Source organism: Podarcis melisellensis (genome assembly GCF_964234715.1).
Source record: "Podarcis melisellensis genome assembly, chromosome: 6".
Classification (NCBI taxonomy): Eukaryota; Metazoa; Chordata; class Lepidosauria; order Squamata; family Lacertidae; genus Podarcis; species Podarcis melisellensis.
Genome location: NC_138538.1, coordinates 93092969 through 93108133, shown reverse-complemented (window position 1 = coordinate 93108133; position 15165 = coordinate 93092969). Strand labels below are relative to the sequence as shown.

Below are 15165 nucleotides of genomic sequence, written 5' to 3'. Positions count from 1 at the left end.
TTCTGGCGGGGAAGAGGCGGAGGCTGGACGCGGCACCTCCTGGCTCAGCTGGCCTCTTCGTGCCACGGTGGCCATGGCAGATGGAGGCTCCGGGTGCAGTGCTGCTTTGGCGCAGGCAGCATGGCAGAGGTGGGCAAGCGTGGTGAGCTGATGCTGGGAGTCCATCCTCTGCTTCTTCCCTGGCGCCCTCCAGAACTTGGCGCCCCGTGCCACTAGCCTCTAGGGGTAAGACGCCCCTGCCTGCCGGTTGGAGTACAAATCGGCTGCTGGCAAACATTGCAATGTACCGAATGTGTTGCTGTTACTTGCTAGAGCAGTTTGTGCACCCTCAACTTTCTTGCAACTTTGTGGAGTGCAGAAGAGCCTCCCCCAATTCACAGATGGGATCCTTGAATTCCAAGGGCATAAACATCTACTGCACAGGATTGGGACTCTGCCGATTATGTTCACATTGTCGTGTTGGCATGCTGTGGCTGCACTCCCTCCCGAGACTGCTATCTGTCTTGGGCACTGATTCATAGCACAGCTTTTAACACTGCCTTATAGACCATCAGGGCCCCACTCACATGCAAGGGGACAATATCTCACCCAGGATGTGTTTCCTTCCTCCCTTTCCCCTACGCAGCAGGTGTGCTGTGCTCAGTTATTATTGGCGCATGCGAGACCCCATCGTTCTAAATTAATTCTGTATTCATCATCCCAGCTATAATTTATTTATTTAGCCGTAATTAATTTAGACTTAATGTGGATGAAATATGTACTGTCCTGGCGGGGGCAACTGCACGGCCCACATAGGCTTTAGTTAAAAGGACCATTAAGACCAAGCCTTCCTGCGATCCATTAGGCCAGTCTCTCTCCAGTGAAGAAGATTAAGCCCTGCTGTGTGAAATGTCATGCATAATTGGGTCGATTGCTGCTTTAAACTCTGCCCCTTCGTCCACATCCCTTTCTCTTCATTTTGAGTACTTCTCTTCTTCAGAAGATCTCTTGGCCTCCCTTGCTCAGAACAGTGACTCACTCCATCCTGGTTTTCTGCGGCAGGCAGAGCTGTGTACATCCCACCCTTAAAATAAAAATTGGTGCCCAAGTAATCCATACTCTGTACGACCAAGAAAAGCTGCATGCATTGTGCCAATCTGCATTGCCTTTTTTACCTAATTTATTCTAGTTTTGCTGGTCCTTGGAAGGGGCAAATACCTATACAGGGCTCTGAAACCCTGCCTTCCACTTCTCAAAAGTGGATATAGGAATGGCTCTGGCTTCTGAGATTTCAGCAGGCATTACCCATACACTCTAGGCGAGTTCTCAAGAGCATAGCTGTCAACTTACAGATTTGAAAATAAGGGACCAGCAGCCTCGAAAATAAGGGACCAGCAGCCAAAATAAGGGATTTTCAGAGCACAGGTAGGTTCGACTTCTGAGCCCCTCCGAGCCAAAGGCAGAAAGCCCAGCCAGCAGCCAAACGAAGCCTCAAGCGGTGGTTCCCACAGTGCAGCAACCCGGCAAAGGGGATGCAGCAAGGAAAACCATCGTCACCTCTCCGCTGGGAAGCGCTGAGCAAAGGCGAGTCCCCAGGCAACGCGGCCGATTTGATCGGCACAAGGCATGCAAGCTCCACCCCCTAGTCGTTCTTAGACTCCTTATTGGGTGAGCAATGCAGCCAAGCGACACAGTTGGAGCCTCCCTCCTCCCTGGCCGGCAGGGAGGGAGGGAGGGAGAGGAGCTGCTTCCTTTGAAACCCGGGAAATTTAAGGGATATCGTCAATAAGGGACAGCAGCGGGACACGGCGCTGGAATAAGGGACTTTCCCGCCAAATAAGGGACGGTTGACAGCTATGCTCAAGAGTCGTATGAGCAAAAAATTGTGTTCAGTTGAAATCTGTGCCTAATGCTACTTTCTGTGCTTTTTTTCCTGCACCAAGTACAGTATATATATTGCTCTGGTTATAGGCGTAGTCTCTTGTTCTTCTCCTCTGCAGGCGTTTTGGTACAAAATGTACAGCGTGCCAGCAGGGGATTCCACCCACGCAGGTGGTCAGGAAAGCCCAGGACTTCGTCTATCACCTGCACTGCTTTGCCTGCATCATCTGCAATCGCCAACTGGCCACAGGTGATGAGTTCTACCTCATGGAAGACGGACGCCTGGTGTGCAAGGAAGACTATGAGACGGCCAAGCAGAACGGTAGGGATTCAGCAAACATGCCAGGCATTCCTCTGTGGCAAGATACAGTTGCTTCTGGACAAACAGACCAGGAGAGCTTGTGTGAATTAGGGGGGGAAATGGTTCTTTTTCTTTCAGGTTAACATCAGTGGTGGCCAGGGCAGGGGGCAGGTGCAGGAAGGGCAAAGGATATTTCTAGGTTGGCAAGGTATGAAAAAAAATTATGTTAATGACAGGAGTCCAGCAGAGGGGGGCAAGCTCCATATTTTTTGGGGGGACACTTACCCCTCTTTTCTCCTCTGGCACCACCTAGTGTTAGCATTAAGTACCGTATTTTTCGCCCCATAGGACGCACTTTTCCCCCTCCAAAAATGAAGGGGAAATGTGTGTGCGTCCTATGGGGCAAATGCAGGCTTTCGCTGAAGCCTGGAGAGCGAGAGGGGTCGGTGCGCACTGACCCCTCTCGCTCTCCAGGCTTCAGGAAGCTATCCGCAAGCCTTGGGAGCCCGTGGGAGTTTCCGCCGGTCGCCCAAGGCTTGCGGAGAGCTGCCTGCATCCCAAAGCCCAGGGCGCGCTGAGTAGTGCGCCCCAGGCTTCGGGCAGATACCAGCAAACCTGGGGAGACCAGCGCAACTTCCCGCCGGGCTCCCTAGGCTTGCGGATAGCAGCCTGTTCTGGGGGCTGGGGTGGGGGGAAGCTTGGGCTTCCCCCGCCCCAGCCCAGCGCCTGGGGAAAAAAATAATTTCCCCCCTTTATTCCCCCCCAAAAAACTAGGTGCGCCCTATGGGCCGGTGCGCCCTATGGGGCGAAAAATACGGTACACATGAGCAGGAAAGGTAGCAAACCTGTTTATGGGAAATGACAATTGGAATTTGTTTGCAAGGCAGGAACTGAACCCTCTGGGAACCTGGGATCCAATCCTGGCACATGGATACACATACGGGACATCAGTTCTGGCCAGCCTCATTTGCAAGTGTGCCATGAATGGAATTGAAACCAAATGCCGGTACCACTCTAGGGTGAACATTTGCAGATCCCTGTACCGTGGGGTGGCTTGCCTGAGCTGGGGAATGAGAGTCGTGCCATGACCGGTGGGCTCCCCTGCTCTTCTCCAATCGTGTCACCCCTCCTGCTGCCTTGGGCCACTTGATGTTGTTGCCCGAACGCTGCAGGCTGGCGTCTTCTGCTGTGCAAGGTCTGGAGCAAAGCGCTGCTGCGTTCCAGCTCAAAACTCCATACTCCAGACACAAAGCCTGGCCTTGTTTCTTGGGGAGATTTCTATGTCTCAGGAAAGGAGGAACGCCTTGGATGAACAGTGTTAAGACACAGCAAAGGCATGGCCAGGTGGCAGCTAAGCCTGGAAGCCGAACTTTGCAGTTTGTAGCTTTCCCATTTGAATGATATACCTGCTTCCCTTTTGGATTTCAAGGGCTGTCCTACTGAAACCATGTCTTCTTCCTTTTCTCGAGATTTAATGTACCTCACCAAATTTCCTTCTGAAGTTCTGTGCACATAAAACTTCCTTATCGCAGAAAGTGTTGCAATAGATGGGCATATTAATTACCAAGCAAACACACATCCTACTGGAATGGACAGTATTACCTGAAAAAATACAGGTGCAGGGAACTGGGAAAAGGCAGTCAGAACCTGCCCATTTCACTAGGCCTGGCTCTGTCCTGCCACCCTAGGATCTCCACCTCTTTTCCAACACATTGTTTTCTCTCTTGCTGTTAGCCTCCCCAGCCTGAATCTCTTTGCATAACATCATCCTTGGCACATCCTCAGCTTTGGCAAAATGGCTGTGCCAGGGTACATGAAAGCACAGAGCAGGGGCAGGTCTTGAGCATCTAATTGTTCAGTTCCTCCTGCAAACTCCCGGAACTGGGCCAAATATTCCCCCCCCCACAAATGTATCTGCAGAAATAATCTTATATTCCCAGGGGATTGATGAGCAACAGAGGGATGCATGCCATCTATTTTCTGTTTAAGATGCTCTGCATGAAGGAACATCAAGAGCAAAAGCAACCCCCCGGGCTCAGCTCTGCTTGAGGCAACAGAGTTGTATCTTACACAGCAGCTTAATCTGGCCCTTAACCCAAAGAGTCTCCCATTTTTCATCCCGAGGTCTAAAATGCCAATATTTACTGTAGGTGAAAAACCCAGAATTGGGGGTGGGTTGAGGCAAGCGAGACAGAAAGAGGCTATAGATCACCAAACACTAATGAATCCACAGAGACTGCCAAACAGTGCCTGACTGAAATTAAAACTGAACTGGTCTTTAATGGATTTCATGTTGACAAGCCCTGACTTCTCATTAATTAAGGACTCTATTTTGACCTAATCAATTTAGCTAGGGTGATGCAATGCCTATTTGTGCTAAGGGGATTGGTTTGGGGGGCAGGGCTAAGAGATCAGAGATTGAATATTGCTCAATTTCTATTATTGACTCAGCGTTATCGATGGCTACACTGTCATAAAGTTTTGCAGCCCAAGGGGCTGCAAAGTAAGAGAGGAGGAATTCCAAGGCGTGGACCAAACAGGATGGCTAAACTATCTATATATGAAGGAAGGGGAGACTTGTGTTTCTATAGCAATACGTTTTGTTATCAGAGTACGTAGGATACTTCTGTGGAGCATTTTTGGCTTTGGCAGTTATGCTTCTTCCAGAACATGCACTCTGTCCTTCAAGAAAAGAAAAAAGCTACTGTTAGAATGGCTGCTATATTGCGAGAGTTCAGAAATAAAAACAGGCACTTTTTACCCATTTCAGCTTGGCAACTTCAACCTGAGAGTATACTCACACTAGCATTTTTATTGCTGATCTGATGATAGGGGCTGTTGCTGCTCTCCTTGAAATTCGTAGGCAATTATCTGAGACTAAATCAGATTTGGGAGTCTGTTTATACATTTGTTTTAACTGCAGAAAATTGCACGTGCTACTGCTTGCAGATCCAACTGACAGTGAGATCCATGATTTCCAGTTGAAGTGTTACTTATAGAATCAAAAGCATGAGACAGATGATAACAAACAAGGTCTGGGTTCTCTTATTTGTGAGCTTCTGCAAGCTGTGCAATCAAATGGCTCTAAATTGCCACTCAATACAATGGTACCTCGCAAGACGAATGCCTCGTAAGACGAAAAACTCTCAAGACGAAAGAGTTTTTCGTTTTTTGAGTTGCCTCGCAAGATGAATTTCCCTATGGGCTTGCTTCGCAAGATGTCTTGCAAGTTTGTTTCCTTTTTCTTAAAACCGTTAATACCCAGGGTGCATTGCTTGAAGAGGTGCAGTTGCGACTTGACTTCAAGGAGCAACTCATAGCACGCGGTGTGGTAGCCTTTTTTGAGGATTTTGAAGACATTTTTGAGGTTTTTGAATCCGTGCTTCGCAAGACGAAAAATTAACAAGACGAAAAAACTCGCAGAACGAATTAATTTCGTCTTGCGAGGTACCACTGTAGCGTCAACCTACTGTTAAAAGGACAGTGCAGGCTGGTTTTACCTTGTTCTCATTCCTGAGACAGCTTCCACTTTCAAAACTCACTGCACACATTTATCTATATTCTGCCTAAGCTTCCATTTCATGCTCTGTGCGCCAAAATAAAAGGAAACTGTTCTGTTACAGACGATTCAGAAGCTGGAGCTAAGAGGCCTCGAACCACCATCACAGCCAAACAGTTGGAAACATTAAAAAATGCCTATAAAAACTCCCCCAAACCAGCGAGGCATGTGCGGGAGCAGCTGTCTTCTGAAACTGGATTGGACATGCGGGTTGTACAGGTGAGCCAAATGGCACAACGCAGATGCTGTCCTCAACTAAGTAATTGATTGATCTACAGCATTAATTACTTGCCATTAATTACTTGCCAGGTGGCATTAGCTGAGCTCATGCAGGAGAGGTTTGTGTGTGCAAGAAGGAGGCAGCGGAAGTCCCTTTACCTGTGGGTTAAAATTCCACGATCCTGCACTTCATGGGGTTGATAAAGCATATCTGGAGGCTGCTATGGACCTCAGATCCAGAAACAGAATGAAAGAAATGTATAGAATTTTAGGGCTTTTATAAAGATCTGTTGTGGAAAAAGGAGTATCAGCTGTGGCAGCTTGTCAAGCAAGGGTGGTGAGGAAATTTGCAAATCCCTTCACCTTTTACTAACCCTCTCCTCTTTTTCATCTGGTCATGTTCAGAGAAGGTGCAGAAAGCAGCACCAGCTCAAACATATGCAGAGGTAGCTTTGGGTGTGACATTAATTGCAAGGCCAGTGAATCCTCTGGTGGTTTGACACAACAATAAACCCTCTTAGATCTTTAGGGATGTCAAAAGCAGCTCCAAGGCTTTCCTCCTAGCATGTGCTCCCGTGTGAACTCTCACTCATCCTCCAAGGGAAAGATTTTCATACTAACCATATCAACTGAGCGTGTGTAAGGATTGTATTGTCACAGAGCTCCTCTTCAGGTAAACTAGGAGCTGCCTCTGTTTGTGCCACACGGCACTGTGGATCGTCTGGTTTGGCAGGAATGTTATTTATCTATGAAATTTCTTTTATGCACTTCAAGGATCACAACACAAAAGCACAAAAGTACAGAGAAAAAGTACACAGAAACAATAACCCCAGATATGAATCTGCCTTGGGAATTTTTTTGGGGGGAGTTGCTACAATGTCATTAATAATGGCAATAATTTACATTGGGAAACTATTTTACCTTTTTACTCTTTTTTTGCAAACCACCCAGAGGTTTTATTACAAAAGAAAAACAACTGTATATAAACTTGTGAAATAAATATTATCCCAATGCAGATAATATTTTTGGAATGCAGAAATTGAAGCTGAGAAAGTCAGATAATTGAGGCTGTAACAGAGGGAAGAAAACAGATGCATGGCCACTTCCAGCTCTGCTGCAAGAAGCTAGGCTTCTCTCCCTCCAGCAGTCATAGCACCTGACTGCAGAATAATGGAGAGATCAGCTAAATCTTCTGAACTTTTCCACCTACTGGTCACCACACCAGACGACCATGGAACTAAGAACTTGTGTCTGAGTTTGCTTGCTTCTTCCTCCCTCTTACACCATTTTCATTTTGTTCGTCCTGTCCGTCTTTCTGTCGTTATCTGTATGCAACTCTGGGAGCCTTTTCTTTGGCTTTAGGGTAGAAGTGCTAAAAATAACAAAAGAAATCAACGTATCTAAGGCAGAATTAGGGCTTGAATTCAGATGCAGGAGATCAAATTGCTGCTCTCTGTCCACTGAACCACACTAGAGTTCTCTGCTTGGATGGACTCTCACCAATGCTTGTCTTTTTCCTCCTTTATCTCCTACGGCTCCAGGTCTGGTTTCAAAACAGAAGAGCCAAAGAGAAACGTCTGAAGAAAGATGCTGGGCGTCACCGCTGGGGCCAGTTCTACAAGAGTGTTAAGAGGAATCGAGGAGGCAGCAAACATGAAAAGGAGAGCTCTGCAGAGGACTGTGGGGTTAGTGATAGTGAGCTGAGCTTCAGAGGTAAGCATGGGGGAAAGCAGAGACTGGGGGAAGGCTTAGGGCTATCGTCCACAGGACAACGCAAACTTGCTCTACAAGGCAGATTGAGCCGCAGGCTCATATGCTTGTGCCTGAAGTTGCCCTTGCTCAGGGATGGAGAACTTTTTTCAGACTGAGGGCAACCTTCTGAGTGCTGGTGGTGGGCAGGGCAAGAGAAAAAAGCAAGCCACAGGGCAGCGGTTCTCAACTTGTGGGTCCCCAGATGTTGTTGGACTACAACTCCCATCATCCCCGAGCTCTGGCCTTGCTAGCTAGGGTGATGGGAGTTGTAGTTCAACAACATCTGTAGACCCACAGGTTGAGAAAGGCTGCCATAGGGTTTCTCTACATATAAACACTTCCATCCATTTATGTAGGAGGCATTATCGATTTCAAGGACAAAATATACCCAGACAAAATTGCCTGGAGGGAAGCACAGAGCAGAGCCAATGCGAGGACTGGAGGACAGCAATCAGACACCAGTCCTGAGGTTCCCCACACATGTTTTAGCCTATGTTGGCTACAAAAGCAGTGGCATGAAGGAGGCTTGGGATTTCCCCTCTTTGATGTAGAATCTCCCATACAGAAGCATTGTACACTGGTCACCCAAAGGAATGGGTTGCGTGGGGGTTATGCCTATCTGGGCATATGCCCCAGTCCAAATGCAACATTCTACATGCAGCGGAGAGGGCAGCAAATCCAACCTTTGCTTTCATGCCCTTACTGTGTGCAGGCTGCCCAATTCAAACGACAAATTGAACCTCTGAATTGTTTGATATAATGAAGCTCTCCGATGGAAGTTGAATTTGCTGTTTGTTTTTGTGACAATTCCCACCACCACCCCCAACCAAAACAACCAGTTTGCTATATGCATAGTCTTTGATTGGAGAATGGCTGGGTAAATCGTCCCATAGGCGACCACATTTCCAATTTGGGTGAGTAAACTTGGAGCCTCTCGTATCACCATTGGATTTTTAGTATCAAACAGATATAAAGTCCAGTACCCAGAGGGAATTATTAGTGGGAGTTGCAAGGCAGAAAAGGCCCTACATGTGGCAGTGGGACCTGCAAAATGGCGCCGTGGGGAGTGCTCCTGTTCAGGAATGAATGGGCGTCATGTGACCCTCCTACTGCAAACATTTCTGTACTGATAATCCCATGAGATAACACTTCTCATTGGCTTTCCACGGGGATTCTTCTCGCATTAAAAGCACCTGTGCTCTTTAACAGGATTCAAAATCATTAGCCAAAACAGGTTGGAAACAAAACATGCTTCCCTCTCTTAAGAATGCACAAACATTTGCTCAGAAGGCAATGTTTGGAAAGCTAATTTACAGCCTCCTCATAAGCTAAATTCCATGGGCATTTCAATTGTACAGATTGTAAATTTATTATACATTTGAGTATTCTTGTATGCTGCTTACGTGTCCTCCCCCTACAATTGAGCTGTTTAGAAATGGACTTAAATAAATAAAATAAGTTATTGAGTTGCTCCAGTCCACAGTTTAAAATCCTGCCAAGCAGCAGTTGGGTGGTATAGTGGAAGACTGAATCAGTGCTTCACTGCAAAACTGCAGTCTTGAAATGGCTGTGCCCATTCAACCCCAAACTATTGGATCAGTGAGGAAACTGCCTGCACAGTCCATTTAGAAACCTACTTTGTAGGGCCCTGAGCTAGGCCGAGGGTGTGTTGAGAATTGCAGCCTGAATTACCTGCTTCAAACGTCTCATCCCCATTGTTTAAGGTATTTAAGGCTAAAGATGATTTTTTTAAATATAAAAAAAACCATCAACAAGAAATGTAACCAATAATAAAAAGAGGAAAAAAGAAGAGCCAGACCAACGCACTAAGTAACACATATTTTTACCCTCTTATTATAAAAGCGTTTCCATACTGCCATTATCATAAAATCCAAGGGTGGTATACAACAATAATTCATAAAAGCACCATTCAAACCATACAGTTAGTAATTAAAGAGGCAGGCTAATCCTAATGATAAATAAGTAGCAGCTGCAAAGGCCTGTTGGCATTGAAAGTCAACAAGGAGGCTTGCTGTTCCATCTCTACTGGAAAAGTGTTCCACAGCATGAGACTGACTAAATGCCTCAGGTCTCTTAAACGTAACAAACAGCGCTTTTCCAGATGATCTCAGTGATTTGAGCCAGGATATAAGGAGTCCTGAAGATATCAGGGACCCAAGTTGCTTTGTGCATTGCCATGAGAATCTGGAACCTTGCCCGGTAGCATTTGAAGACTGGAATCTTATACTGTTACCTGGGAGTAAACCCCAATGAATTGAATGGGACTTATTTCTTGGTACACACAAATTGAACTTTGCTGTATAAAATCTGGCAGAATAAAGAGATATTCACAGATGTGCAACTCCATATAAACTTGATTGCCTTTACTAAAGCCAGATCCAATTTAATTAAACCTTCTCCCTGTTTTAAGGTTTGGAATTTTTCCTTCCTTTTAAATGTGTAGAAAGGTGTCTCTGTGTGCGCACGGAATGGCCTTCAGCTGGCATTAATGGGACTTCACCTTCCTCTTCCTCCCCGCAAATCTCCTCCAGAGGGTTGGGGACCCTTTGGAACAGATCTGGAAGTGTGCATTTCCCACAAGTCTGCTTGTGAAATGTTAGATACCACTGAAAGTTTTGTGTGGTGTTCTGTGTGCATTTTTTATGTGGTGCTGTGCACCCTCATTAAAACAGTGATGCCACAAGATGGGTCTGTTCAGTTGTGGCTGATGAAAAGGTAGAATCTTAAAAACAAGCACCAGCTGAAAAACTAAGCCCCTGTAAGTCACAGTGATGACAACGGGGTGTGTGTGTTTAGCCTAGGCTTAACTCTGCCACTGAAATAAACTGGACTTAAGCACTTTATGTTTGGCTGACTAATGCCCTTAAATACACAAAGATATGAGCTGAATCAGCAAGTGACCAGAAATAAGTTGATGAGAGATTAACCAAGTAGTCAAATAATAATGAGATGTGAGAAAGAAATGGTGGTTTAAAAATAAGTCAAAATAGTAAATGTATTTTTTAAAAAACAACAACCACCATTTCCCACACAGGTACAATAGGGCTTTTTTGTTACAGTTTGGCTTTGGATGCCAGTATAGACCTTTCAATGACACTGATGAATTTTGCAATGTAAATATCTCTGAGAATTTCAGAACTACTGTTTGTCAGAGCATTTAAAACATGTCAGTCTTTCATCACCTGTACTGCTTTGGTTAGTCTTTTCCAGAAGTGGGCACTGGAGCATGTATTAGGCTTCTCAGTCTTTGGATTGGCAGAACTTCATAACTGCCGCAAGAAGAAGAAAAGGAAATCAGTTAGTGTAGGTCTACAGCCAGTTGGAATGGGGTTGATCCTGTTTCAGAGATGGAAAAGATACTTAAGCCACGATGCGGCAGAAGTGTGCTTGAATAAGCCCTAAAAATAAGGTCACAAAAGTTACTAGCCTGTGGCAACATTTACTAGTCTGCTAGGTGCTGAAGAGGAGACAGTTCTGCCCTGCCGGTGGGTTTCTATGCTGTCCCAGGGAAGGTCCCTCCCCTGCTAGGCTAGTAACTTTTTTACAATTCTGTCGCCTACCACCAGACAGGTGGTTAGATACAAGGCTAGCTTAAATCCATGGGCATCAATGGACTTAAGAACGGTTGGCTGTCTTGGATGGGACTGCAACTGGATAGACTACCAGCGTTCTTCTTTCTTCCTTTCATGGCAAATGTATGCAGTGACCCTCATTATTACTGCTGCATTTAAAATGCTGTTTTCCTTGCTTTGCTTACAGAAGACCAAATCCTCTCGGAGCTTGGCCACAACAACAGAATTTATAACAATGCTGGTGAGGTGGCTAGTGGACAGCTAATGAACGGTACTTTCTCAATGGATGGGACTGGACAATCGTATCAGGACTTGAGGGATGGAAGCCCCTACGGAATCCCACAGTCTCCCGCTTCCATATCATCCCTTCCATCACACACTCCGTTGCTAAATGGCCTGGATTACACAATGGACAATAATTTAGGAATAATGGCACATGGAGGGCAGGGGGTGAGTCAGACACTCAGAGCTATGGCTGGAGGCCCAACCTCTGATATTTCTACTGGAAGCAGCGTTGGTTATCCAGACTTTCCAACAAGCCCTGCCTCTTGGCTTGATGAAATGGATCATCCTCCTTTTTAAAATTTTGCGATCCCTTCAATTTTGCCATACCCCCCACTTGCTCTCTGGGGCCTGAAAGCATACTTAAAAAACAAACAAACACCCACTGAGGGACGGCAATCAGACTTCAAGGATCACAGGCGTGCCATTCCGAGAACATTTCCATTATTTTAGAATGGGAATCCACTATTTGTTTCCTGTAGAGCTGAAAGAAAACATGGTATTAAGATATATATTTGCTTTCTGTCTGAAAGAGTGGGACATAGGAGGCACTGCTCCTGAACAGAGCACATTGGTGTGTATAGTATTTGTATGACTTTAGGGGTGCCAGCTGTAGAAAATAAGAGTTTATTGACTCTTACCATAGAGCTCTGCTGTTGAGTGCAACACTAGCACATGTTGAAATGACTAAACATTTTGGCCTTTGGCAGCTCCACATCAGCTCTCATGTGGCACGGCCACTGTCCTCATTTGCTCACCTCTAGCCAACCAATGGAAATGCAATATTGCTAAATCCAGACTTGACTGCTGAAGGGATGGAAAGTTATTGGGAGATTGCAATTCCCCCCTTCCCCGCCCCTTCTGTATTTTCTTCCTCCCTCAGTCCTGCAGCTTCACATTTACTTGGCTGTTTCGGTATATCTTTGCCTTATGCAGGATAAATGGTGGGGCAGCCACAGGTGGTTTTACTTCCTACCTACATTGCAGCCTTTAAGCATTTGCAGTTTGCAGCATCACAGGGGCTGTTGCTGCCCTTTCCTCTCTTTTCCCAGCCTCTGTACCAACTGGCAAGGTACAGTACCCAAAACAAGGCGGATACAATTTTATCTCCTACATTTCAAACCCTTCCCAGCCACCAAGCCAGGCCTGTCCTGTTTTCGGCTAGGGGAGAGAGGAGGTACCATTGTGATCAATTGGACAATGTGCTGCAGAGGAGCTGAGAGGAAAAACTGATTTTGCATAGGCTAGAAAAACCTACACCACAGGTGGGTCACGGGGCGATTACTGGTTATAACCACTGCAAGAGCAGTACCTTTTACCTTGGGACACTTCCCCTTTCATGAAATGAACAACAACAAAATATCTCTCCACAATGCACAATTTTACTGGGCTTGTAGTCCCCATCAACTATGTGAGCATTCAAGGGTCCAGCATGGGCAAAAAGTCCGCTGTAGGCCTTTAACACCATCTCCACTACTCCAAGGCTGCAATCTGCATACAAGTCAAGCACAAGGCATATTTCGTCTGATCAGAAATGAAAAAAGGAGTCTTAGTTTATAGGAAATTGGATTACAAAGAATTTGACAATGCCTATAATCTAGTGCAGGGGTCTGCAACCTTTAAGACAAAAAGAGCCACTTGGACCCGTTTCCGAAGGGGAAAAAAAAATCTGGGAGCCGCAAAACCATTGCGACATTTAAAACAAATATATCTCCGGAGCCGCGATCTGACAGCGGGTGGGAAGGTGACGTCGGGACGGTGAGTGACTAACGCACACACCGCCCCCATGCGACGTCACAGCCAGTACAGCGCCCGCCACAGTGGGGAGTGTCGGGGCGCACAATGCCCCTCCTCCCCTTGCTAGTATTCGCCCCGGAGCCGCGGCAAAGGTGTAAAAGAGCCACATGCGGCTCCGGAGCCACGGGTTGCAGACCCCTGATCTAGTGCAAAGTCCTATGCTGTCTCATTATTTCAGTACATGTTATAATATGGCACCATGCTAAATGACACATTTTTATTGCCACTGCTATGCTGCTACCGGTTTTCGAGGAGACAAACCTTTAGAAGATTTAAAGCTGTTCAGAATTCACCCGCCAAAGAAAGCTTCATAGCAGGGGTAGGAAACCTGTGGCCCTCCACCTATGGTGTTTATCAGCCCCAGCCAGAAGAGCCAGTGGCTAGAAATGGGAGCTGTCCAACAACCATCTCTGGGGTGCATGGAATCCCGCCCCCTGCTTTCTAGGGTAGGAAGACTATGAAAAGACCGAGAAAGAAAAATAACATGACAATCATATGGTGGAAGACATTAGCCAGAAACCAGATGTGTCAAGAGGGTTTCCTAGACTATCTGAGATCAGAGTTGTTTAACTTTTCACTGAAGCAGTTCTGTGAACAATTTGAACTTTCTTAGAGACTCATACACATTCCAAGCCTGCCTCACATACCTCAGTACTGCATTGCCCTTAGAACTACTATAGTCTTATAACCCTTCTCAATTATTTGCGAATCACAGAAAGCTTCTCTTAACGGTGTCTTCTATAAATTGGTTACTGTTTGCAGACATAGCTCAGGGAAGAACTATCTCTTTCCTTGCATTTCCAGACTATATTCACTGAGTAAAAGGAGCAAGGTCACATGAGTGTAACGAGAAGCTGAGAACTGGCCCATGCATAGGTGTTCAATATGTGATTACTTTTTTGTGAATGAGCAGTCTCAGATCACACAGGTAGATCAGTTTTAGCACCTCAAGCACAACGATTGCCAATGAGGTTACACACACAAGTGTACCAGTCTTACATTTGCAAACTCTCAATATTCCGTCCCTGAACCAGCCAACCATGTCATACCCTGAGTAGACCCACTGAAATATTAGTAATGACTACAACCCATAGAATTGTAGAGTTGGAAGAGACCACAAGTGTCATCTAGTCCAACCCCCTGTAATGTAGGATTCTTTTTGGCCAACGTGGGACTCAAACCCACAACTCTGGAGATTATGAGTCTCATGCTCTATCGACTGAGCTATCACACAGTCAAAGCCTAAAAAGAAGCTTTCACTTGCTCTTGTGGGGTTTGGGGGGCCTATTTTGAAATCACTGAAGAATGGGACAAGACACAGTAAAATGCTAAAGGAACATAGCAGCTTCTCGACCCAAATACATGCTGCCTTTCACTGTGTGAAAGTATGTATGTTTCTCCCTTGGAGAGATTATAGCTGTTAAGGGGGAAAGTGCATATGTAAAGTTTTTAATTCGATGGCAAAAGCTTTCAACATGTTATTGCGAAAAATATAAACAGAACTGAATTAGGCAAGGGATTTCTGCTGACTTCCATAGCTGCCATTCCATAATCAAAACAATCTAATGAAAAAAGACCCTGTAATGTATCTTTTGAAAGTCTCCAGATTAATATTCACTGCTCCTTTTTTTTCTTTAAGCATTTAATTGGAATTCTGCCTCCACTGTGAAATATGTTGCCCCTACAAGATTTTGTGGGGGAAAGCGAAGGCTGCTTTCTGTTTTATGGAGCTGGTAATAATTTGGACTTGTGTGTCTTGCTTTTTTTTAAAAAAAACTTGTTCAGTTTTGCCAAGCAATGTA

The 15165-nt window shown here is 45.7% G+C and overlaps 1 protein-coding gene across 1 annotated transcript in view; it reads left to right on the top strand.

The window, feature by feature from the left end:
- The window catches only part of LHX4 (LIM homeobox 4), a gene marked incomplete at its 5' end in the record, with an annotated part of 71456 nt that extends 58371 nt beyond the window's left edge, over positions 1 to 13085 (top strand). The window contains 4 exons of the mRNA XM_081915146.1: positions 1980 to 2182; positions 5785 to 5939; positions 7481 to 7652; positions 11472 to 13085. Coding sequence (XP_081771272.1) covers positions 1980 to 2182; positions 5785 to 5939; positions 7481 to 7652; positions 11472 to 11866 — 925 coding nt within the window. The 3' untranslated portion in view covers positions 11867 to 13085. The remainder of the gene's footprint in view (positions 1 to 1979; positions 2183 to 5784; positions 5940 to 7480; positions 7653 to 11471) is intronic.
- Positions 13086 to 15165: the final 2080 nt, after the last annotated feature.